The following is a 26,679-nucleotide window of genomic DNA, read 5'->3' on the forward strand; positions in this document are numbered from 1 at the left end:
GGACTAACAATAGCATGACTGCTTGGTTATAAAAAAGGGAGGGGTAAGGAAGAGAGAGGGATAAAGGGAGTCAAACTTATCGGACCATTGGAACCTACTCTCAAAGGAATAGTGATACTTTGCACAAAAACCACCGCTCATTTGGATACAAAATGCAATATAGAGTTGAAGTCAGAAGTTTACATACACTTTAGCCAAATACATTTAAACTCAGTTTTTCACAATTCCTGACATTTCATCCTAGTAAAAATTCCCTGTCTTAGGTCAGTTAGAATCACCACTTTATTTTAAGAATGAGAAATGTCAGAATAATAGCAGAGAGAATGATTTAGTTCAGCTTTTATCACGTTCCCAGTGAGTCAGAAGTTTACAAACACTCAATTAGTGTTTGGTAGCATTGACTTTAAATTGTTAAACTTGAGTCAAACGTTTTGGGTAGTCTTCAACAAGCTTCCCACAATAAGTTTTTGGCCCATTCCTCCTGACAGAGCTGGTGTAACTGAGTCAGGTTTGTAGGCCTCCTTGCTCGCACACACTTTTTCAGTTCTGCCCACAAATGTTCTATAAGATTGACGTCAGGGCTTTGTGATGGCCACTCCAATACCTTGACTTTGTTGTCCTTAAGCCATTTTGCCACATCTTTTGAAGTATGCTTGGGGTCATTGTCCATTTGGAAGACCCAGCTTTAGCTTACTTACTGACTAAACAATATGACATGATTCTTATTTAGATCCCCACAAACCATTCCTAAGATTTGAATGTCATGAATAATGTCCAATGTTTTCCTTTTATTGACATAAAGGTTTTGGCAGCAAAGAGCCTCTGGGACAAAAAGGTTTCAGTCTTCACATACTAGGGAGCCAGATGGAGAGATTCTGCAAACTATTTAAGACTGGCTGTTAATAAGTTAAAAATCAAAACGCCCCCCAAAACGCTCTCCGGTAGGAGAGAGGGGTCGTCTGGCTATCTGTCAGCCATTGTCAAGCTGATATGGCACCATTGTCAAGCTGATATGGCGTCATGACACCATTATGATTCACTAGATCACTAAAACTCCTTTCCCAACACACACCAACACCCTTTCCTCCTTGTTGCAGCTACTGCAGTTCATACTAAACGGAATGTACTGAGCTGACATTGGTAACAGAATCTCCCTCAGTTTATGTGACAAAAACTCTTAAATATCTACTCCGATCTCTTTCGGAAATAATGGGGTGTCAGCTATGATATGACACCTTGAGATTGAAAAGTCTATTTTGGTTATTGAACTACAGTAAGTACAGTAGATTAACACCAGCTAACATAATGACTGTGACAGAATTACATAATGTTTCCCTAATCTGTGCTATACAGAAATGCAGGATTATGAATGTCATTCTCTTCATGGTGATGTACCTGAATAGGTACACAAAGGTACAAACATGTAATATCCTCCTTTGCATGTTTGGATATTATTCTACATGCTGGCTATTATTCTAATGAGCTACACCCACAAGCAAGGCCACATTTGATTGGTACAGACCGGACCAAATCTGTACCAATCATTCTATTTTTCACAAATTAGGACATCATGGTACAGCACAGTAGAGCACAGTACAGCACAACAGAGTATAGTTCAGTACAGTAAAGTACAGTAGAGGATAGTTCAGTACAGCACACTACAGTAAATTATACTGTACTTTACGAGTGTGCTCTACTGTACTGTACTAAACACTACTGTACAGTACAGTACTGTATTATACTGACCTATTCTCTACTCTACTTGTCTTTACTGTACAGTACTGTACTGTGCTGTCCAAACTTGTGAAAGTAACAGGAAATGTTCATTCTTATGTGGATTATAATTAATGGACATTTTGTTGTAGGGGTTAATGCATTTTTTTGTTAGGGCAAATCAAGTCTGCAACTCCGAAGTGAAATGTACAAACTCTAGAAGCCTTTTTAAATCTTGAATAGACGACACGTTTGCATTCCTGCCTAATATCCTACATCTGTATATATTTCTCTCTTCCAGTCTCTTCCTGTCTCATGGAATAATAGTGCTGTGCAAAACAAAGGGTATACGACACAGAGAGCCAGTGTATACAAATGTACAGTACATCTAACCTGTGACTTAACCCTTATGGGTCGTTCCACCTCAAAAAGCACAAGAAAGAGAATTCAACACCCACTATTTCCAGGCATGCTGAATTTTTTTCTGTAGTTAGAAAGAGATAAGAATAGCATTCCTGAAACATTATTTTGTTGATATATAATTTCTAGGAAATTAAGCTACAATAAATGATTGCACCAAAATTGGATATTTTAATTGATTGGTTTCATATAGTTGTCAATAAATATAGTACCTAACATCCGATTTGGACCCTACTTCTTACTAACAATGAGTAAGACATGAGGAATCCAATAAAATGATTAAAAGCCACCCACGGCCACCCCACACACAACGCCAAGCACATCCCAACAACCAGTATACAGTATTACCAGTAAACAGTATCACTTCTTTATGTCTGACAAGTAGTATGCTGCGGCTTGGAGTATTGCTCCCCCCCAGCCCCTTTATCTCACCAATTTCAATCTTGTCTCATTACTGCAACTCCCCACTGGGCTCGGGAGGCGAAGGTCATGCATCCTCCAAAACATGACCCACCAAACCGAGTGTCTTAACACACGCCCGCTTAACCCGGAAGCCAGCCGCACCAACGTGTCGGAGGAAACACCGTTCACCTGACGACCGAGGTCAGCCTACGGGCCCCCGGCCCACCACAAGGAGTCGATAGAGCACGACGAGCCAAGAAAAGCCCTCCCGGCCAAATCCTCCACTAACCCCGACGACGCTGGGCCAATTGTGATACAGCCCGGGATTGAACCCGGGTCTGTAGTGATGCCTCTAGCACTGCGATGCAGGGCTATTGCTTTTTTATCTTATGTAATGTATTCCCTTTAGAATCTGGAATCCGTTTTTTTCCCTTGTTAAGAGAAATTAACCATCGAAGTCACTTGCATTATTTACCATAAATGAGTGCGAAAATAGCAGGTTTTTCACACTAGATGCTGCTGTTCCTACCACTGCCACATCCTTTTATCCATTTTGCTGCTCTCCTGTGTTGATTAAATCGATCCCAACATTTTCTTTGCAACTTTGGGTAGAAAACCAATGACTTTTGCTAATTATGAAAATAAATTCTGTGGTCATCCTCACAGTTCAAGACAGTCCTCCGTGAAAGCCATTCAGTTTGTCCTTCTCTTTGGCCTAATCTGTGTTCAGACCATTCCTGGTAAACAAGCACAGTATTAGGCTACAGAAGTTATAATGGCTTCAATGGTATGGTCTCGAATGGTCTTCAATGGTAAAAGTTAAAAGACACACACTGTGTATTGTTTTGCAATGGTACTAGATAGGGTTGGGCTTAATGGTAAATGTCACTAATCACACGACATTTAGAAAATGTTTCTAATAATTTTATTGAAATAAATACAACTGCCACGCAAAGGTTTATAACTTTAAGGTTGTCTTGTGCTGAACAATTAGTAGTTAGGGCTTTTTGAGGTCGGTTCAGTTTCGGTTGTATTATTTAAAAAATATATATATATTTTTTCACATTAAAATGCACTATGCATCATGTGGGTTGAATGCTGTAACACAGACTAAAACAGTTAATAAAAGACCCATGATAGTAGTGACGGCCAATTTCTGCTCATCCCTTATCAACCATAATTTATTCACGTTACTTTACTTGAATTTTTGTGTATATATTACATGTTTTATTTGATGACTACCATTTCATCCCAATTCATCATCTCATCTCTATAGAGCTGCTGTCTATGCTGTCTGACAAAAAACACCATTTTAGTAGTTCTTCAAAGTCAATAAGGCATACTTTTAAGTCTGCTGAATATCAATCACTTAGATCATGTATTTCCAAGTAGAGATACCTCGCAAAGCAGCTGCTCTCTATGCCTCTCAATCGCAACGCCCTACTATATCGCACAGTTTGGACTTGATCTGACTTACAGTATCTCTACAGAAACTGAGAAATGTCTGCAGTGAGCTCACAAAAACAATGGAATTCTAATAATTGAACCGACATTGATTAGTTGTTAAAACATTTTCTCAGTACTAGGGTTGCCATAACATTTTAGTCACTAGCCCATTTAACCATTAACGTTTTGGGCTTGTAAGAAAAGTCTTTGTATGAGAATTGCACCATAGGGAGGGCCCTCTCAGAAAGCTGCCATTTTTTAACTAGTCAAGGAGAGTTGGGTAGAAGCAGTAGGTTGCTAAGAGAAGGACAAACTGAATTGCTTTCATGGAGGACTGGCCTGACATTCAATTTATTTTCATCATGAACAAAAATCTATTGGTTTTATACTCAAAGTTGCAAAGAAAATGTTGTGATCCATTTCATAAACACAAGACACCAGCCAATTTGATAAAAGGATGTGGCAGTAGCAGGAACAGCTGCATTTAGTTGACAAAACCTGGTACTTTCACACTTCAATGGGTATAGTTCGCAGAGGCCAATTGGAGACCGTCTCCAACTCAGTTTGTCATGTTGAGTGTGTAAGTGTCAAAAGCCAACACAGACATGGCTTTAAAGTGCAACCAAATATTTCGCTGTGCAACCTAAAGTTTTAATTTGGGAGCACCAGTGCGACCCAAAGAAACTCAAATATTTTTTAAATAATTGTAGTAATGATAAGGCTGTTTCCTCGAGCGCAGATTCGTTAGTGTCTGTAACGAGTTCGCTGAGAGTCGGGAAGCAAGTTCAGGGCGTGGGTGTTTTAACCTCTTCAGTCGACCCTCTACTTTTTTGAACATTTTGTTAAAAATCGCGCAACATTTCAGCGCCCTGCTACTCATGCCAGGAATATAGTACGTTCATATGGTTAGAATGTGTGGATAGGAAACCCTCGGACGTTTTTAAAACTGGTTAAATCACGACTGTGGCTATTACATAACGTGCGTTACATCGGAAAGCGCAGGAAAACCTGATCACAGAAAATGGAAATAAATATCCTTGCGCCACTTCCAGCAATTGTTAACAGTGAGCCGAATTAGATAAGACCGAGCATTCAACTCCCACAGCATCCCCATGTTGTCGAGTATCTTGTGAATTTAATCATCTTTGATTCTTGGTTGAACGAAAGAGGGGCACCGCTTACCTCCGGTCTCCGCCCAGATCATTCCGGAAGAGCTCTCTCCTGAAATTTTTTCCAAGACGACAGCTAATGATATTTACATCGCCTACGGATGATTTTTATCGCTTATTAACGTTTACTAATACCTAAAGTAGCATTACAAACGTATTTCGAAGTGTTTTGTGAAAGTTTATCGTCTACTTTTTGAATTTTAAAAAATGACGTTACGTTGTGAAATCGCTGTTTTTTTCGTTTATCACACAGTCTACATATAACGATATCTTGGCTTTATATGGCCCGATTTAATCGAAATAAAGACCCAATAGTGTTTATGGGACATCTAGGAGTGCCAACAAAGAAGATGGTGAAAGGTAATGACTGTTTTCTATTTTATTGTGCGGTTTGTGTAACGCCGAAATGCTAATTATTTTGTTTACGTCCCCTGCTGTGCTTTTCTGTTGTAGTGTATTGGTGCATGCTATCAGATAATAGCTTCTCATGCTGTCGCCGAAAAGCATTTTAAAAATCGGACTTGTTGCCTGGATTCACAACGAGTGTAGCTTTAATTTGATACCCTGCATGTGTATTTTAATGAACTTTTGAGTTTTAACTAATACTATTAGCATTTAGCGTAGCGCATTTGCATTTCCAGAGCTCTAGTTGGGACGCAAGCGTCCCAAGTAGAGGCAACAGGTTAATAAATAAAAAAACAATGAACACGAAACACAAACAAAGCACCAACATGAAAACAGAGTCAATAACACCTGAGGAAAGAACCAAGGGGAGTGATAGATATAGGGAAGATAATCAATTAGGGTATGGAGTCCACGTGAGTTGTCATGAGGCGCAGGTGCGCGAGACAATGGTGACAGGTGTGCGGGATAATCAGCAGCCTGATGACCTAGAGGGAGTATACCTGCCTGTACCCCCTCCAATGCGTGGCTCCAGCCGCAGGAAGGCATGGCGATCCGGCTGAGGCATGAGAACCTGATGAGCGGGTGGAAGCAGGGGAGCCCGGCGTGCCGGCGGAGGCACGAAAGCCCGACGATCCGGCGGAGGTACGAAAGCCCAACGATCCGGCTGAGGCAAGGGAGCCAGGTGATTCGGCTGAGGCATGGAAGCCTGGCAATCTGGTTGAGGGATGAGAGCCTGTAGCACTTCCCGGGCCCGACGTCAATACTCTGACACAAAATATTCAATAAAAAAAGCACTCCCTGATGCTTCCCTTAGGTGAGGTGTTATTCTGTAACGAGTGTGCTGAGAATCGGGAAGCGGGAGTGAGTGTTTTAATAAATAAAAGAACAATGAACAATAAACATAAACAACACACCGACATGAAAACAGAGTCAATAACACCTGAGGAAAGGACCAAGGCGAGTGACAGATGTAGGGAAGATAATCAAGGAGGTGATGGAGTCCAGGTGAGGCGTCATGAGGCGCAGGTGCGCGAGACAATGGTGACAGGTGCGCGAGACGATGGTGACAGGTGCGCGAGACGATGGTGACAGGTGTGCGGGATAATCAGCAGCCTGATGACCTAAAGGCCAGAGAGGGAGTATATGTGACAGTATCCTGCGTGCACCATTAATTCAACGAAACCGCTTGTTTCTATCACAAACACTTCAAAAGATCTGACCCATATTACCAGAGCAATGTTATTTTTTTCCTGTCACAGATTGGGGGACTGCATTTTACATTCATAAACCATGTCGCAGGCCGTTCTAAAGCTACTCGTGGTTTTACACCTTGTTTGTTAACTCATTAGCTAGCTAGCTAGCTAACAACCTGGTAACTTTACCAGTACATCCAAACATTTATGGAACCTTGTAAATTCATGTGTTTATTATAATTAAAGGGATCAGGAGAGTGAAATGGCAAATAAGGGGAGTCTGTATTTATGCAACACAAGAAAAACATCACGTCGGCCCGCAGTGCGGGTTCAATTGGGCTGAGAGGAATATTTTGGCATGGAATTTAGACTTTGTCAGAAGAGGATGTTATTGTCGGTGTTTGTTGTCTCCTTGCGGACCGGGTGGAATGATAGGACTTATAAAATGGGGCAGTTGGGAAGATGAAATGTATCCTGTCCTCCACTTGAACAAACTGCTTCCAAGATATGTGTAGCACTCAACCAGCAGAATAACTCTTTTGTAATGGCAATACAGAGAGTAAATGGATGATATATTCTTCTCGGTATTCAATATGTTGCAGATGACTCATTGGATAGATCATCTTGCAGAATTTCTATCAGGATTCGATTCCCGAATTTTGGAGATTGTCTTGGTTGTGATGGGTCTCATTTGGATTATCCTTCTCGAGAGGTGACCATGAGGAGTAGAGATTGAGGGTTGACGAATAAGGACAGCGATCGTGTTTGGTCGGAAAGGCTCAGATCGTATCGATTTTAAATGTAGGATTTCAATACTGGCCCAGACCTTGAGAACTGAAATGACTGGTATCAAAGTTGTTTATTTTCCTTTTAGTCTCTTGTCTTATTCTCTGCCAGTGTACTGGGCTACTCCTTGTGTGTGATCCAGGAAGTCATTGAACAAATAACACTGACTTTAGGGAACCAGACACACAGGCCAAGATACAAATATCAAACCCCTGAGTCAAAGCAAGGAGCTTCGGGGTGGTGTGTATGTGGTGGGGGATTGCATGTCATGATGTTAGGTCCTTCTACTCATTATTAGACACACATACACATGCACACGTCAAGGGTATCAGAGAAATAGCAATAGAATTGGCTTGGGGGGGGGGGGGATAGGAAAAAATGCGTTACATTCACGGCTGACAAAAAGGAACGTCAAAAGGTAACTTGGAAACCACAAGAACATAAGAGAGATTTCACTGACGGATCCATGCCAAAGCATCCGATTAATGTGAAGCATAAGGTATAAGAAACTATTCACTGACGTGACATCACTGAGCTCTTCCAGCAGTCTTTCTGACAAAACCAGCACAATCACAACCCTTCCTATATGCTTGGAAAATGTACTGGTTAGTTTGAATGTTTCAATCTGCAATGCATCTTCAGTATTGGCGATAGTAGAGGCCTATTTCAGTGGCTAATATGTCCAACTCTGGTCTACACACCACCTGTTTACCCACATAGTTGGCCACACACTGTAAAAGATCACTAAAGACTTGTTCTCAACGATGTAAAAAGCCCCTACCGTCCACACAGGCTGGCATGGCTCTTGTCGTCCCAGCGATCTGTCCCTTCTTACAGGCACACCGTGCAGTCTGTCTGGCGATGGTCCGCCTGGGCTGACTGCTGTCCCTGTCCAGCATCACAATCTCACATGTCCCCGCCGCCAGTTGACCTGGAAGTGACATAGACATACAAAGGACATTATGTCAAAGTGGCAGAACATACTACTATTAGGGGAAAAAGTAGAACCATACAGGGTTCTTCAGTTTGCCCTCATAGGGGAACCCTTTTTTTGTGCTAAGTAGAAACCTTTGCAGAGAGGGTTCGTCATAGAACCCCCTGTAAATGGTTCTACAAAGAAGCTTCTATGAAGTGTTCTGCCTAGAACCAGCTATAAAGGGTTCTACCAAGAACACTTTTATCCTCTAAAAGGTTCTTCCTAGAACCCTCTATGAATAGTTCTACCAACATTATTAACAAAATGTAACTCTTTACGACAATACATTACATACAGTAAGGCCTTTCTTTTAGGGCCTAGTTATACCCTAAAGTTATACCCTAAAGTTATACTCTAAAAGGCGCCGGCAGAACTCGGCTAGGCAAAGTAAATGTCTGTGCCTCACCTACTTTCTTAAAAAGACCCTTGCTTGAAACACGAGACAAAAGCAGCGATATTACTGTTCGTCCCTCTTGAGATGCCCTGGCAACAACCTAGCCAGTATACACTTCCTCAAGATAGTCAGAATTAATCTAAGCTAAATCATGAAATCTGTCATTAATTTAGATGTTTTTTGCCAAGGGAGGTCTTAGCCGCGCAATTTTACATCTAACTAAGATGTTAGGTGTAGTATTTCTCAAGTGAAAAAAATGAACTAGTCATCTCTTGTTGAATGAAAACAAACACTTCATTGAAGAATCCTATCCAAAGTTCCCACTCCTACTAAGAATAGTACTGTTGTCCAATCAACGATGAAGGGGCTACCAAACCTCGACTTGGGTCAAGAAAAATAATGTACAGTACCAGTCAAAAGTTTGGACAAACCTACTTAAATCAATGATTTTCTTTATTTTGACTATTTTCTACATTGTAGAATAGTGAAGACATCAACACTATGAAATAACACATATGGAATCATATCGTAACCAAAAAAGTGTTAAACAAATCAAAATATATTTTATATTATTCAAATTAGCCACCCTTCGCCTTGATCAGCCCTCCCCCGTCCTCTCTCGCCTCCTTTAGAAAAAGTTCAAAGATAATCGAGGAGAGGCAGTGGGGAGAATGTGGATGAAAATGTGCTTATCGGAAATTAAACTCTCTTTCTCCACTCGTGCGTCATCAGGCAGATTATGCTTACAGGGATGGATCCCAAAATAACTGTAAAGTGATAAAAACAAATTAAGATCGATTTGAAGACATTTTATAGATAAAAACAACATGCTACGTATCGTTTTAAACCTGTGCATGTTTTTCTCCTCTGTGAAAAAAACAAAAGCTGATTCAAAGTAGTGATGTTACGTTTGATACCGGACATCCGAGACGTGTCGAAATCGATAAGCAGTTTACTTCAAAGTGGTGTGCCGATGCCTGTATCACTTTATCAGAAACATGTGAACTATGACATCCGAAGCTTCGTTTCATCGAACAACCACCTGATTGGTTTGGTAGAAGACAAAAAGGGTACTCTATGCATGCTCTCCGGCGTGTGGGACGTCATCTATAATCATTTGGCAGCTCTCAACCACTTATCGGTTTCCGGGTCACGGGGGACGGAGGAGAGAGGGTGGAGGACAGACTTTTCCCAAATGAGAAAAGGCCCTGGTTTACAGGCAACATCAGGGGCAAATTCATTATGGAAACCGTTTAAAAACTAAATTGATGGTTCCTCGCTGTTTCATTCCATTTGCTTCCATTTAATAAATATTTTGCAACAGAATTGGCACAATGAATGCACCCCAGCAACCCCAGTCCTGCAAACGACATTATGCTAGCTAGCAAAGTGAGGTATACTGTACCTCCAGAGTGAGATTATTCAACATCTGGAACCTTTAATCACTCACAATCTGCATTCAGAAGTACTGTCAGGGTTTGAAACTAACTGTTTTTCGAGACAACCTAAATCATCTAAACTGGAACAACCATCTCATTAATGGGTGCAATAAATCCAACTAGTAAAAGTTTGGATTAGTTGAGAAAAATGAATGTTATTTATCATTGTATAGAATAAGATTATTCAACCAATATATGTACATACAAAACATATATGGAAAGAAACAATTCTGAAAATCAACATGCAATCAAACATGCTGGGAGAAATTATTTAAAAAAGAGTGGTTTTCGCTACACAAAGTAAAAATAGCACAATAACACTCAACTCTGGTTATTAAAACCAACAATTGGGTTATTTTACACCACTGAGTGTTGTTCATTTAACTCAACACTAAAACTATTTCACTGAAAAATCAACACAATGTAAAACTGGCCAATTTGCTGTGTACCTTAAAATACACAGCTGGTTCACTCATACACAATCCCTTTGATTCTCCTACTCACTGCTCAATAAAATCACAGAAAATACTCATTTGAAAGACAGAAATCATGGCAGGATAAACTACATCAGTACTGTATGTAAAATTATTAAGGGAATACCAGATACATGCACAAATATTCCCATATAAACTCAGCAAAAAAAAGAAACGTCCTCTCACCGTCTACTGCGTTTATTTTCAGCAAACCTAATGTGCAAATATTTGTACGTACATAACAAGATTCAACAACTGAGACACAAACTGAACAAGTTCCATAGACATGTGACTAACAGAAATGGAATGATGTGTCCCTGAACAAAAGGTATCTAGTGTGGCCACCAGCTGCATTAAGTACTGCAGTGCATGTCCTCCTCATGAACTGCAACAGATTTGACATTTCTTGCTGTGAGATGTTACCTCACTCTTCCACCAAGGCACCTGCAAGTTCCTGGACATTTCTGGGGGGAATGGCCCTAGTCCTCACCCTCTAATCAAACAGGTCCCAGACGTGCTCAATGGGATTGAGATCCGGGCTCTTCACTGGCCATGGCAGATCATTGACATTCCTGTCTTGCAGGAAATCGTGCACAGAACGAGTAGCATGGCTGGTGGCATTGTCATGCTGGAGGGTCATGTCAGGATGAGCCTGCGGGAAGGGTACCACATGAGGGAGGAGGATGTCTTCCCTGTAACACACAGTGTTGAGATTGCCCGCAATGACAACAAGCTCAGTCCGATGATGCTGTGACACACTGCCCCAGACCATGACAGACCCTCCAAATGGATCCCGCTCCAGAGTACACGCCTCAGTGTAACACTCATTCCTTCAACGATAGACTCGAACCCGACCGTCACTCCTGGTGAGACAAAACCGTGACTCGTCAGCGAGAGCACTTTTTGCCAATCCTGTCTGGTCCAGCAACGGTTGCCTTGTGCCCATTGGCGACGTTGTTGCCGGTGATGTCTGGTGAGGACCTGCCTTACAACAGGCCTACAAGCCCTCAGTCCAGCCTCTCTCAACCTATTGCGGACAGTCTGAGCACTGATGAAGGAATTGTGCGTTCCTGGTGTAACTTGGGCAGTTGTTGTCATCCTGTACCTGTCCCGCAGGTGTGATGTTTGGATGTACCGATCCTGTGCAGGGCTTGTTACACGTGGTCTGCCACTGCGAGGACGATCAGCTGTCCACCCTGTCTCCCTGTAGCGCTGTCTTAGGCGTCTCACAGTATGGACATTGCAATGTATTGCCCTGGCCACATCTGCAGTCCTCATGCCTCCTTGCAGCATGCCTAAGGCACATTCACACAGATGAGCAGGTACCCTGGACATATTTATTTTGGTGTTTTTCAGAGTCAGTAGAAAGGCATCTTTGGTGTCATAAGTTTGCATAACTGTGACCTTAATTGCCTACCGTCTGTAAGCTGTTAGTGTCTTAACGACCGTTCCACAGGTGCGTGTTCATTAATTGTTTATGGTTCATTGAACAAGCAATGGGAAACAGTGTTTAAACCCTTTACAATATAGATCTGTGAAGTTATTTGTATTTTTACGAATTATCTTTGAAAGACAGTGTCCTGAAAAAGCGACATTTCCTTCTTTGCTGAGTTTAGGTACAGTTTAAAACATTCTCACAGCTAACTTTTTTTAATTGATCAGATTTACTCAAACTCCTGATGTTAAAGTTTAAAACGGAGGTAAACTCTAATGCTCATGCACTATTTAAAAGCTTATTCTAATTCAGAAGGGTTCGATATAGAACTCGTCTCACCTTCCAAATAATCATCAAAGACCCCTTTCTCCCAAAAACAGTTCTTAGAATGTTTAAGGTTCTAGAACCCTTTGCCTTACAAAGAAACTCCCAACTAACACGACCACATTGGCCCCATGTGGGTTTTTGGTGTCAATGTGTTTGGGGGCTAGATCCCACAAATATTTGGGAGTGCGTGATAGTAACAACTGTGTTGTCTTACTGATACAATGTAAGGGGCAATCGATCCAAAAGTGTTAGCTTACTTCAGGCGAAGTGAAGGCTGCCCTTGAGGCCAATGTTGGGCCGATGAGCAAAGGCATAAGGGTCCAATGCTTTAACCCGCATTGGGCCCACATTGTGCCAATGTGGGTATGTTTGCTGGGAAAATATGGGTTAATTTGGGCTTATATGGGCTAATTTAGGCAAAGTTAGGGCTGCCCTAACCAGATATGGGATGCCCACACTGGGCCAATGTGGAGCCAATAAGCAAAGGCACTGCCCAATGTGGGCAGCCTACGTGGGGACAATATTTCAACCTGCATTGGGCCCACATGATACCAATGTAGACATGTTTGCTGTGCCTCGTTTCCAAAAATATTTCTTCAGATGAAAAGGATTCTTGGAAGAACCCTTTCCCTCCGCAAATAATCAGTTTGGAAGCCTTTTTTCTAAGAGTGTAAGCACATAAACATCGCAGAAGTGTGTGCAGTATTGTTCTATGAGGAAAAGCATGAACATGCTCAATGCAGATGTAAGAAAGGAGACAAGGAGAGGACACACATTTTGAGTGTTGAGATGCACCCAATATTGAGAAAAAGCTAATAAAGCAGTCTAGACAATCACTTAAGAGGGCATTTTGGAGGAATGTTTTTTATTCTAATACTTATTAGACCCGCATTGGAAACCGCCAGACTTTACCCCATGGTATTTCTTATAAATGTTTCATTAAATTGTAAATTTTTTCATCACCTCCATGGACGTGTTGCAATCGTTAACCATGAATTAAATATGAATACTGATGAACCCTCCAATCACAGTTCAGCATCCACCTCACGTCCTGATTCATTTAATCAGGTGACCTCTGCCCTTAAATCAACAACTTGCTGTTCACCCATCAACCACATGCGCACACATACATATATATATATACAGTTGAAGTCAGAAGTTTACATACACTTAGGTTGGAGTCATTAAAACTCGTTTTTCAACCACTCCACAAATTTCTTGTTAACAAACTATAGTTTTGGCAAGTCGGTTAGGACATCTACATGACACAAGTAATATTTCCAACAATTGTTTACAGACAGATTATTTCACTTTTAATTCACTGTATCACAATTCCAGTGGGTCAGAAGTTGACTGTGCCTTTAAACAGCTTGGAAAATTCCAGAAATGTATGTAATGTCTTTAGAAGCTTCTGATAGGCTAATTGACATCATTTGAGTCAATTGGAGGTGTACCTGTGGCTGTACTTCAAGGCCTACCTTCAAATGTAGTGCCTCTTTGCTTGACTTCATGGGATAATCAAAATAAATCAGCCAAGACATTAGATTTTTTTTTGTAGAACTCCACAAGTCTGGTTCATCCTTAGGAGCAATTTCCAAATGCCTGAAGGTACCACGTTTATCTGTACAAACAATGGTACGCAAGAACAACCACCATGGGACCATGCAGCCGTCATACCGCGCAGGAAGGAGACGCGTTCTGTCTCCTAGAGATAAACGCACTGTGGTGCGAAAAGTGCAAATCAATCCCAGAACAACAGCAAAGGACTTTGAGAAGATGCTGGAGTAAGCAGTTACAAAAGTAACTATATCCAGAGTAAAAACGAGTCCTATAATCGACATAACCTGAAAGTCCGCTCAGGAAGGAAGAAGCCACTGCTCCAAAACCACCATAAAAACTATGGTTTGAAACTGCACATGAGGACAAACATTGTGCTTTTTGGAGAAATGTCCTCTGGTCTGATGAAACAAAAATAGAACTGTTTGGCCATAATGACCATCGTTATGTTTGGGGGATGTCATGCCACCAAATACTAATTGAGTGTATGTAAACTTCTGACCCACTGGGAATGTGATGAAAGAAATAAAAGGTGAAATAAATCACTAGTATTCTGACATTTCACATTCTTAAAATAAAGTGGTGATCCTTACTGACATAAGACAGGGAATTTTTACTAGGATTAAATGTCAGGAATTGTGAAAAACAGAGTTTAAATGTATTTGGCTAAGGTATATGTAAATACACACACAATCCTGGGTGATTCCCTCCCCTTGCTGCACTCCCATTAACCCCGGACTGTGTTGGGGGCCCCAGGTCTCATCCGGCGAGGGTTATCAGGGCCAGGAATTGGTAATTGTGATTGGCAACAGGGTCAGAGGTGTGATTTAATCTGGCCCTTAGTCACCACAGAAACATAATTAACTACCGGGTCACTCTCAGGGTAATAGTGATCCATCAAGAACGCGATGCTAGAATGCTGTGGAGACGAATTTGCAGTGGAATGGTGTGCCGATAGGGGTTGCCTATTACTTTAAATGCAGATGTGTGTGTGTGTGTGTGTGTGTGTGTGTGTGTGTGTGTGTGTGTGTGTGTGTGTGTGTGTGTGTGTGTGTGTGTGTGTGTGTGTGTGTGTGTGTGTGTGTGTGTGTGTGTGTGTGTGTGTGTGTGTGTGTGTGTGTGTGTGTGTACACTACTTTAGCACACACTAGGATGTACAGCGTATGTATCTTTTCACTTCCAAATGTAACTTCCAAATATTTCAGGATGAATGGAAAAAAATGGGGGGAAAAATAAATAAAATATATAACAGCATCAACATTTTATATATATGGATCACTTGTGTATGCTTTAGCCTGTGCATCTGTCAAGGTAGAGAGGTAAACAAACCCATACTGTGTCAAAGCATGTTACTAAGAGGACACTAGGTAGTTTACTTGACCCCCATATCAAAATAAACTACAAAATAATTCTATTTTGAAATGTATTTCAGTAAAATACATCAAATCTTGTATTTTTATATGAAGAAATACATTTGCAAAGAGCAAATGCGAACAGCAACAACATTCTCAGTAACGGTTACGGAAGCGTTTAACTTTTTACGACTGTGAAATGTTGTTATTCTATCTTAGTTTAATACAAGATAGACTGCTCAATGACCAAAATGTAAATGTATGTATATGTTCAAATGAACTGCAAAGCACACTGGTTATTATTATTGGCCTTGTTTTTAGGGTGGAGCTCATTGGAATAATACTTGTTCATTTTTACATATGCATTTATATTTAGTTAATTTAGCAGACACTTTTATCACACCATAGAGCCATCGGACTCCTGATACCAATGCAGTGTGAAAGTGGGCCAGAAAATGGTGAACCGTTGTACAAAATGGTACAGAAAAGTATTTTGTATATTTATAAATACAAATTACAACTCTCAAAAGTATCTTGTTACAAAATACACAATTTAAACAAAAGTATGTGGACACCGGTTCAAATTTGTGGATTCGGCTGTTTCAGCCACACCCGTTGCTGACAGGTGTGAATCTCCATAGACAAACACTGGCAGTAGAATGGCCTTACTGAAGACCTCATTTCATCATGACACCGTCACAGGATGCCACCTTTGCAACAAGTCAGTTCGTCAAATTTCTGAATCTGAGTTTGGCGTATGCCAGGAGACTGCTACCTGCCCAAATGCATAGTGCCAACTGTAAAGTTTGGTGGATGAGGAATAATGGTCTGGGATGGTTTTTCATGGTTTGGGCTAGGCCCATAAATATCAGTTTAAGTTAACACTACAGCATTCTAGACAATTATGCACTTCCAACTTTGCGGCAACAGTTTAGAGAAGGCCCCTTCCTGTTTCAGCATGACAATTCCCCTGTGCACAAAGCAAAGTCCATACAGAAATGGTTTGTCGAGATCAGTGTCATAGAACTTGACAGGCCTGCACAGCACCCTGACCTCAACCCCATCAAACACCACTGGGATGAATTGGAATTTCGACTACAAGCCAGGCCTAATTGCCCAACATCTAGCAGTAAGCCTTCCCAATAGAGTGGAGACTGTTTTTGCAACAAAGTGGAGAACAAAGCCACATTTAATGCCTGTGATTTTGGAATGAGATGTTCAACAAGCAAATAAATGTCCACATACTTTTTGCCATGTAGTGTATCACCTGGCAAAGGACTCTCATTAACAGGTGCAACAAATATAGCACTTACTAGGCACGCCTTAAAATATGTTAATGAGACAGCGATTCTTTCTCCTCCCACAATATTTCTCCACGATCCGCCAAAATGTACAGTATGCTGCAGTAAATATATAGCAAAACAGCAATATATTACTTCATTGATGAATGGTATTGAAAATCAGCAATTGCTAATAGTGAATATTTCATTTGGCCTATATAATACAGCATACAAACTGATATTTGGCGTTTATACCACTTGCACTTCAGGCCTTAACAAAGGCTTCTAAACTGACAGAGACTACAGGGCAAATATTTAAATGTGATTGCTGGAGAACTACAACCACAAATCATTTAAATTGGTACAGCACAAAAATAGCCTCTTACAAGACATGTCTCAAAATGTGTTAATGAGTGAGAAACAACACCATATACTTACTAGCGATAAAAAAAAAAAGTGGCGCTCAAAAAATGCAGTATGGTACTGTATTTTTCAATTGGCCATTCAGGTACTGAGGTGACTCAGGACAAGGTTAGTAGAATTCCTAAAATACATTCTCACTCACGGGTGCAAACAATACAGCCAATTACAAGGCATGCCTTAAATTATGTTAATGAGCCAGTGACTGTCCCGTCCACAACATTTACCCACAATGCACCATAATTAATACTGTAAAACACATTCATGGTATTTTACTGTGCATTCAAGTGTTTTACTGTCAAAATTACAGAACGGTCTTGGTGTGCTGTATAACAAATGTGAATACTGTGCATTCTACAGTAATCTACTGTATTCAGTTTATACAGTTTCATACTGTTGAAAATTACAAAAACATCTAACAGTTCCCACCTTATAAGAGCCAAAAGCTACAAATGTAGTTCTCTCTTTGTAAAGACAGGAGGAAATCATCCCACCAGCACTCATCAGCACATACCTGTATCTGATAAATTGATGCAGATCTGCAGAGACAGAACACAGGGCTGTGATGTCTTGTGTTACGCTGTGATGGTTTTTGATGGGGTTGTGATGTCGGCTGCTTTTGCACCATGTCATAATGTATGATGAGGGGTTTTTAATCTCTGACTGTGTCCTTCCCAGCAGGAGCCTATGACTAAAGAACAATGTGAGAGCTCAAGATTTCAATTCATCCTCCCCCTTCTCCTCCTCTTCTTTCTTCTGCCTCACTCACTTGTCTTCCTCTGCTCTTAATCACGTTTCACTTAACTTCCTCCTCATCCCTGTCTCTTTATTCTCCCTCTCTCCTTTGTCTTCCTCTGTTCTTCGTCAGACGTTTCACTTAACTTCCTCCTCTTTCTTTTCCCATCGTCTCCCCCTTCCCCTTCTTTCCCTCTGCTCTGTATCCCAGGTTTATCTCAACACTCTTCTCCTCCTATTTCATCTTCCTCTCTCCCTTGTCTTCCGCTGCTCTTCATCACACGCGTTTCACTTCACCCCCTCACCTCCTCCTCATCTCAGACTTTCCATTCATTTTATTCATCTCCTCCTTTCCTCTCCCCCCTTCTCTTCCTCTGTTCTTCATCACGTTACACTTAGCACCCTTCCTCCTCCTACTCCTCCTCCCCTTCCTCTTCCTCCTCCCTGCCTCTCCAGATGATGCAGGATAATGACTTGTCATGTGTGCGTTGCATCAGGCACAGCGGCAGAGTTAGTTTTATTTTTACACCCCTGCATAAAAAGGAGCCACTCACTGTCTCTCCCTCTGTCAGAGCCCCCTGTGAAATAATAATAATAATGTATTTCTTCACTGAAGCTGAGAACATTTCCGTGCCCACCATTGTCTCATTATATATAATATGTGGATCACTTTGGAGCTGGAGCACATTGTGTCATAGAGGCAGAAAGAGCCAGAGTGACTTTGATGAGTGTCTCCAGCTGCTTGTAGCCAGGCAGAGTACCGCGCGCCAGTCTTACTCCACTGTTGTACTGTTAATGATTGGTAATCTACAGTCCAAATGGATTCCTTTGCATACCGGTGACGGGTGTGACGAATATATCTTGTGTTGCATCCATCTCAGGGCTTTGTATTAAAAGAACGGTGTCCATTCCACAAACTCCTCTATGAGACTGAATCATCCACACAAGAATGGATGTCACATATACTGAGACACATTGTTAACATGGTTGAACAAAACTAACGCGTTGGCCTGATTGATGTATGATTCTTCTGTCCTGTTGTCATCTGGGTAGGCGAGATAGCTGATTGAAATGTATGTGTCCGGCCCTTCAGCGAAATGAGACCTCCATCAACAACATAGAAGATGGATTAACTTGGCCAGGCATACAACTTAATACACAGCAAGATTATTGACATGCTCCTTTCCTCCATTATTTCTTTGTGCGATCCCAGAAACACATTAGGATTGCCCTTTTGTACCAGGTCATTTGACAACCGTCCATTGCAGCAGCGAGTATACAAGACCAGAATGAGTGATTGATTTTACGTTGATGGGCCTTGGGGCCCCTTATATATATATATATATATTTTTTTTTTACCTTTATTTAACTAGGCAAGTCAGTTTAGAACAAATTCTTATTTATAATGAAGACCTACCAGAGAACAGTAGGTTAAATGCTTTATTCAGGGGCAGAGAGACAGATTTTTACATTCACTGTTTGCATCTTTAAGTGTGAATCTGATGAATCAAATACTTGCTATTTATAAGTCGATTGGTTCGTGTTTTTATTTTTTTCTGCCAGGAAAATGTAAAAAAGGTCGTAAAAAAACTGAAAATGACATGGTTTCAAAAACTGCTGGAAGTCATGTATAGTACTCACTCAGTCAGTATGTATTCTGTCGTTTTATATTCCCATTACAGTATATTTCCTCTTTCCATTCTATTCAACTCAAAATGTAAATTCCGATTCCATTCAGATGCGACTTGGGGGAAAAAATAGAAGCAAAGGAACAATATTTTGCTAATTCCCACTTAAATTCTTGGCATCCCGTGCTGCATGTAGCCCTCGTGGCAGTATTTTAGTAGAGTTCAAACTAGATAACGATCCACTGGAGTACAGCATATTCCCCCCAACATTACAATGCCTAAAAAAAATAACTACTCCGAGCCACTCAGCAACAACATAACAATGTGTTCCAGTGCAGATAAGGCAACTCCAGTGACTTTCATTCACTATCAATCTTTACTGTATGGGAAGAGCTCTCACTATCTGCAAGTACAGGCACTATACAACCAGAGAGGAGAGATCACAGAGGGCTAGCAGCACTACTCTGCATCATCCTCACCTTGACCCAGTCAACGGCCAACCAGACAGGGCGGAACAGAACACATTCACTCCTAAGATAAGTCATTTCTACAACGTCTTGGCAATATTTGTGATGAGCACATCACACACGCACTCAACTACATTATGCCAAAAATACATAATGTCCTTCAGGGAAGTGTGGCAAGAACTGTAATTAAAGGTAAAGTGCATCACCATCTAGTCTTAGCCTTGCTAGTTAGACGGTATGCACTGCAGGTCAGATTCCTTTGTAGGTTTCATTCTAACCATGGAGTTAGTTGTTATTCTTACCACTGTTGCCTTGGACACGACTTTAATTATTTGGGGAGTTTAGGCACAGGTTGCACTTTGTGGTAAATGGAGGCAATACATATACTTTGATTGATGTATCTCCAAACATAGGAATGGTGATGGTCTGAATGCAGTACACTCTTAGCAAAAAAAAAGGTACTGTGGTCCCTCAATTAAAGGTTTTAAGTTTATGCCGTGACCATTTGTGGTAGATGATGGCAGATTGTGGTGAATTGCGTCATTCTGTCATTGCACCACATTATCACAAGGGGGCAATAGAACGCCAATCTATCGGTAGTCTAAACTGTGGCACAAATTGACTATCTTTTTGTAAATTAATGGAGGTGTGAATGTTTCAGTCCGACAGGCTCTCTTCTCTGTCACTGCATCAGGCAAAACAAAAAAAATTGCTGGCGGGTGGTTCTAGAGTTGAGAGAGAACTTGGGTAAATACAATGGCACAATTACACTTGACATGTGGACTGAAAAAAATAGGCAAGTGGATTTTTGGTTTCTCTCCCTCTAAAAACAGAAATAAATCATTCTAAATAACACACTGGCTTTATTTACCACAGTGTGAAAGCCCCTCTATATGAAGTGAGTTTCTGAAACACAGAGTCCATCTTTGCTGATGTGAAGAAGAAACCGAATGAAAGAAAGTCCAGTGAGGATAGGGAGGGGGAAAAGTTGCCAATATTTTCAAGACCTGAGCTACTTCATTTATTTATGAAATTGACTAGTTTATTGAGGCAATTTAATATATCAGTTTAGGCTTGGCCTATTTAGTAGGCTATTTCGCAGCATAAAGCTATATTTGTCAGCATAAAGTGGAGTGACTCACTCGTTGCTTTGGATCAAAATAAATAAGTACCAACATTCTTTCTGGTAGTATTTAATAAAGTAGTATTTAATAAAGAAATGTTAATCTGAAGTTAATCTGCTCATGTTGTGCGTGTTCAATCATTTGTGACATCGTGGTTAATAAAATGAAGTAAAACTAAACAAATCAAGTAAATTATATTCATAATGAATAACTAAATGTGTTTTGCAAGCTTGTCACTGTTCCTTATTACATTTAAAAATATATATTTTATTTGATATTTTTAGACAATACAAAACAAACGACAACTACATCACACCTGCCCAGACCCACCTGCTCACACCCCCATCTCCAGCGCCCGCATCACTCTCCGCCACATGGCCTCAAACTGATCTGTTTTGTTTCTCTCCATCGCCCACACGAACCTTCAACATTTGGATAATAAACCATTTAATGGCTGACATTGGTTGATTTTAATACTTCTGACAGCCAAGTTTCTAACTCCACCCGTAACATTTAGATGTTATAACATTCCCAGAAGGCATGGATTATTATAACCTAATGAAAAATGAACCTGGTAATCTCATTTCATTTACTGCAGGCCTAAGACCTATGGGTTTAACCTTCTGAATGAGTGATTATATTGAAGATAGAAGCTGCCTCTTAATGAGTTCCAAGAGCCGATTCATTACCCAACAAAATAATATCAATTTATTTAGCCTAATTGGTTTTATGACTACAGACAGTAGGCTGTTATTCCTCATTTCCTCCCTGCATTAATTAATTGTATGCATGTCTATTCAACATTTGGTTAAAAATAAATACATATAAAACAATAACTTCAAAAACAGTCCATTCATCACTGGATATCTTCAAATTGTTGTGCAGGAAAAGGTCCCAGGTCGACAGCTGGTTTCTCCCTGAAACCACACATCCATCTGAAGGTGAGTCTTTATCCACCGTGCCTGGTCCCAGGCTCACAGCTGACTTCTCTCTGAAACCACACATCCATCTGAAGGTGAGTCTTTATCCACCATGCCTGGTCCCAGGCTCACAGCTGACTTCTCTCTGAAACCACACATCCATCTGAAGGTGACTCTTTATCCACCGTGTCTGGTCCCAGGCTGAGAGCTGGCTTCTCTCTGAAACCACACATCCATCTGAAGGTGAGTCTTTATCCACCGTGCCTGGTCCCAGGCTCACAGCTGACTTCTCTCTGAAACCACACATCCATCTGAAGGTGAGTCTTTATCCACCGTGCCTGGTCCCAGGCTCACAGCTGGTTTCTCCCTGAAACCACACATCCATCTGAAGGTGAGTCTTTATCCACCATGTCTGGTCCCAGGCTCACAGCTGGCTTCTCCCTGAAACCACACATCCATCTGAAGGTGAGTCTTTATCCACCGTGCCTGGTCCCAGGCTCACAGCTGGTTTCTCTCTGAAACCACACATCCATCTGAAGGTGAGTCTTTATCCACCGTGTCTGGTCCCAGGCTGAGAGCTGGCTTCTCTCTGAAACCACACATCCATCTGAAGGTGAGTCTTTATCCACCGTGCCTGGTCCCAGGCTCACAGCTAGTTTCTCTCTGAAACCACACATCCATCTGAAGGTGACTCTTTATCCACCGTGCCTGGTCCCAGGCGGACAGCTGGTTTCTCTCTGAAACCACACATCCATCTGAAGGTGACTCTTTATCCACCGTGCCTGGTCCCAGGCTCACAGCTGGTTTCTCCCTGAAACCACACATCCATCTGAAGGTGAGTCTTTATCCACCGTGCCTGGTCCCAGGCTCACAGCTGGTTTCTCTCTGAAACCACACATCCATCTGAAGGTGAGTCTTTATCCACCGTGTCTGGTCCCAGGCTGACAGCTGGTTTCTCTCTGAAACCACACATCCATCTGAAGGTGAGTCTTTATCCACCGTGCCTGGTCCCAGGCTCACAGCTGGCTTCTCTCTGAAACCACACATCCATCTGAAGGTGACTCTTTATCCACCGTGCCTGGTCCCAGGCGGACAGCTGGTTTCTCTCTGAAACACACATCCATCTGAAGGTGACTCTTTATCCACCATGCCTGGTCCCAGGCTCACAGCTGGTTTCTCTCTGAAACCACACATCCATCTGAAGGTGAGTCTTTATCCACCGTGTCTGGTCCCAGGCTCACAGCTGGCTTCTCCCTGAAACCAAACATCCATCTGAAGGTGAGTCTTTATCCACCGTGCCTGGCCCCAGGCTCACAGCTGGTTTCTCCTGAAACCACACATCCATCTGAAGGTGAGTCTTTATCCACCGTGCCTGGTCCCAGGCTCACAGCTGGTTTCTCCTGAAACCACACATCCATCTGAAGGTGAGTCTTTATCCACCATGTTTCTGGTCCCAGGCTCACAGCTAGTTTCTCTCTGAAACCACACATCCATCTGAAGGTGAGTCTTTATCCACCGTGCCTGGTCCTAGGCTCACAGCTAGTTTCTCTCTGAAACCACACATCCATCTGAAGGTGAGTCTTTATCCACCGTGTCTGGTCCCAGGCTGAGAGCTGGCTTCTCTCTGAAACCACACATCCATCTGAAGGTGAGTCTTTATCCACCGTGCCTGGTCCCAGGCTCACAGCTAGTTTCTCTCTGAAACCACACATCCATCTGAAGGTGACTCTTTATCCACCGTGCCTGGTCCCAGGCGGACAGCTGGTTTCTCTCTGAAACCACACATCCATCTGAAGGTGACTCTTTATCCACCGTGCCTGGTCCCAGGCTCACAGCTCCCAGGCTTTCTCCCTGAAACCACACATCCATCTGAAGGTGAGTCTTTATCCACCGTGCCTGGTCCCAGGCTCACAGCTGGTTTCTCTCTGAAACCACACATCCATCTGAAGGTGAGTCTTTATCCACCGTGTCTGGTCCCAGGCTGAGAGCTGGCTTCTCTCTGAAACCACACATCCATCTGAAGGTGAGTCTTTATCCACCGTGCCTGGTCCCAGGCTCACAGCTAGTTTCTCTCTGAAACCACACATCCATCTGAAGGTGACTCTTTATCCACCGTGCCTGGTCCCAGGCGGACAGCTGGTTTCTCTCTGAAACCACACATCCATCTGAAGGTGACTCTTTATCCACCGTGCCTGGTCCCAGGCTCACAGCTGGTTTCTCTCTGAAACCACACATCCATCTGAAGGTGAGTCTTTATCCACCGTGTCTGGTCCCAGGCTCACAGCTGGCTTCTCCCTGAAACCAAACATCCATCTGAAGGTGAGTCTTTATCCACCGTGCCTGGCCCCAGGCTCACAGCTGGTTTCTCCCTGACACCACACATCCATCTGAAGGTGAGTCTTTATCCACCGTGCCTGGTCCCAGGCTCACAGCTGGCTTCTCCCTGAAACCACACATCCATCTGAAGGTGAGTCTTTATCCACCGTTTCTGGTCCCAGGCTCACAGCTAGTTTCTCTCTGAAACCACACATCCATCTGAAGGTGAGTCTTTATCCACCGTGCCTGGTCCCAGGCTCACAGCTAGTTTCTCTCTGAAACCACACATCCATCTGAAGGTGAGTCTTTATCCACCGTGCCTGGTCCCAGGCTCACAGCTGGCTTCTCCCTGAAACCACACATCCATCTGAAGGTGAGTCCTTATCCACCGTGCCTGGTCCCAGGCTGACAGCTGGTTTCTCTCTGAAACCACACATCCATCTGAAGGTGAGTCTTTATCCACCGTGTCTGGTCCCAGGCTCACAGCTGGCTTCTCTCTGAAACCACACATCCATCTGAAGGTGAGTCTTTATCCAACGTGCCTGGTCCCAGGCTCACAGCTGGCTTCTCTCTGAAACCACACATCCATCTGAAGGTGAGTCTTTATCCACCGTGCCTGGTCCCAGGCTGACAGCTGGTTTCTCTCTGAAACCACACATCCATCTGAAGGTGAGTCTTTATCCACCGTGTCTGGTCCCAGGCTGACAGCTGGCTTCTCTCTGAAACCACACATCCATCTGAAGGTGACTCTTTATCCACCGTGTCTGGTCCCAGGCTGAGAGCTGGCTTCTCTCTGAAACCACACATCCATCTGAAGGTGGGTCTTTATCCACCGTGCCTGGTCCCAGGCTCACAGCTGGTTTCTCTCTGAAACCACACATCCATCTGAAGGTGAGTCTTTATCCACCGTGTCTGGTCCCAGGCTGACAGCTGGTTTCTCTCTGAAACCACACATCCATCTGAAGGTGAGTCTTTATCCACCGTGTCTGGTCCCAGGCTCACAGCTGGCTTCTCTCTGAAACCACACATCCATCTGAAGGTGAGTCTTTATCCAACGTGCCTGGTCCCAGGCTCACAGCTGGCTTCTCTCTGAAACCACACATCCATCTGAAGGTGAGTCTTTATCCACCGTGCCTGGTCCCAGGCTGACAGCTGGTTTCTCTCTGAAACCACACATCCATCTGAAGGTGAGTCTTTATCCACCGTGTCTGGTCCCAGGCTGACAGCTGGCTTCTCTCTGAAACCACACATCCATCTGAAGGTGACTCTTTATCCACCGTGTCTGGTCCCAGGCTGAGAGCTGGCTTCTCTCTGAAACCACACATCCATCTGAAGGTGGGTCTTTATCCACCGTGCCTGGTCCCAGGCTCACAGCTGGTTTCTCTCTGAAACCACACATCCATCTGAAGGTGAGTCTTTATCCACCGTGTCTGGTCCCAGGCTGACTGCTGGCTTCTCTCTGAAACCACACATCCATCTGAAGGTGAGTCTTTATCCACCGTGTCTGGTCCCAGGCTGACAGCTGGCTTCTCTCTGAAACCACACATCCATCTGAAGGTGAGTCTTTATCCACCGTGCCTGGTCCCAGGCTCACAACTAGTTTCTCTCTGAAACCACACATCCATCTGAAGGTGAGTCTTTATCCACCGTGCCTGGTCCTAGGCTCACAGCTAGTTTCTCTCTGAAACCACACATCCATCTGAAGGTGAGTCTTTATCCACCGTGCCTGGTCCTAGGCTCACAGCTGGTTTCTCCCTGAAACCACACATCCATCTGAAGGTGAGTCTTTATCCACCGTGTCTGGTCCCAGGCTGACAGCTGGCTTCTCTCTGAAACCACACATCCATCTGAAGGTGAGTCTTTATCCACCGTGCCTGGTCCCAGGCTCACAGCTAGTTTCTCTCTGAAACCACACATCCATCTGAAGGTGAGTCTTTATCCACCGTGTCTGGTCCCAGGCTGACAGCTGGCTTCTCTCTGAAACCACACATCCATCTGAAGGTGACTCTTTATCCACCGTGTCTGGTCCCAGGCTGAGAGCTGGCTTCTCTCTGAAACCACACATCCATCTGAAGGTGAGTCTTTATCCACCGTGCCTGGTCCCAGGCTCACAGCTGGTTTCGCTCTGAAACCACACATCCATCTGAAGGTGAGTCTTTATCCACCGTGTCTGGTCCCAGGCTCACAGCTGGCTTCTCCCTGATGCTTTATCCCTTGGAACCACACAAATACCAGGTGGACAGTAGGCCTCTTGAAGCAATAAAGGAAATAAACAAGTAGAACCATATATAGTTATTCAGTT

General features: G+C 42.7%; 1 protein-coding gene across 1 annotated transcript in view; it reads right to left on the reverse strand.

Moving 5' to 3' along the window:
- LOC115106861 (chemokine-like protein TAFA-5) overlaps window positions 1-21,550 on the reverse strand; it is an 88,569-nt gene extending 67,019 nt beyond the window's left edge. Inside the window, exons 1-3 of the mRNA XM_065008398.1 lie at window positions 21,482-21,550; window positions 17,702-17,726; window positions 8,316-8,465 (exon numbers count right to left, since the gene is read on the reverse strand). Coding sequence (XP_064864470.1) covers window positions 8,316-8,465; window positions 17,702-17,726; window positions 21,482-21,550 — 244 coding nt within the window. The remainder of the gene's footprint in view (window positions 1-8,315; window positions 8,466-17,701; window positions 17,727-21,481) is intronic.
- Window positions 21,551-26,679: the final 5,129 nt, after the last annotated feature.

This window comes from Oncorhynchus nerka, linkage group LG23 (assembly GCF_034236695.1).
Source record: "Oncorhynchus nerka isolate Pitt River linkage group LG23, Oner_Uvic_2.0, whole genome shotgun sequence".
NCBI classification, from domain to species: domain Eukaryota; kingdom Metazoa; phylum Chordata; class Actinopteri; order Salmoniformes; family Salmonidae; genus Oncorhynchus; species Oncorhynchus nerka.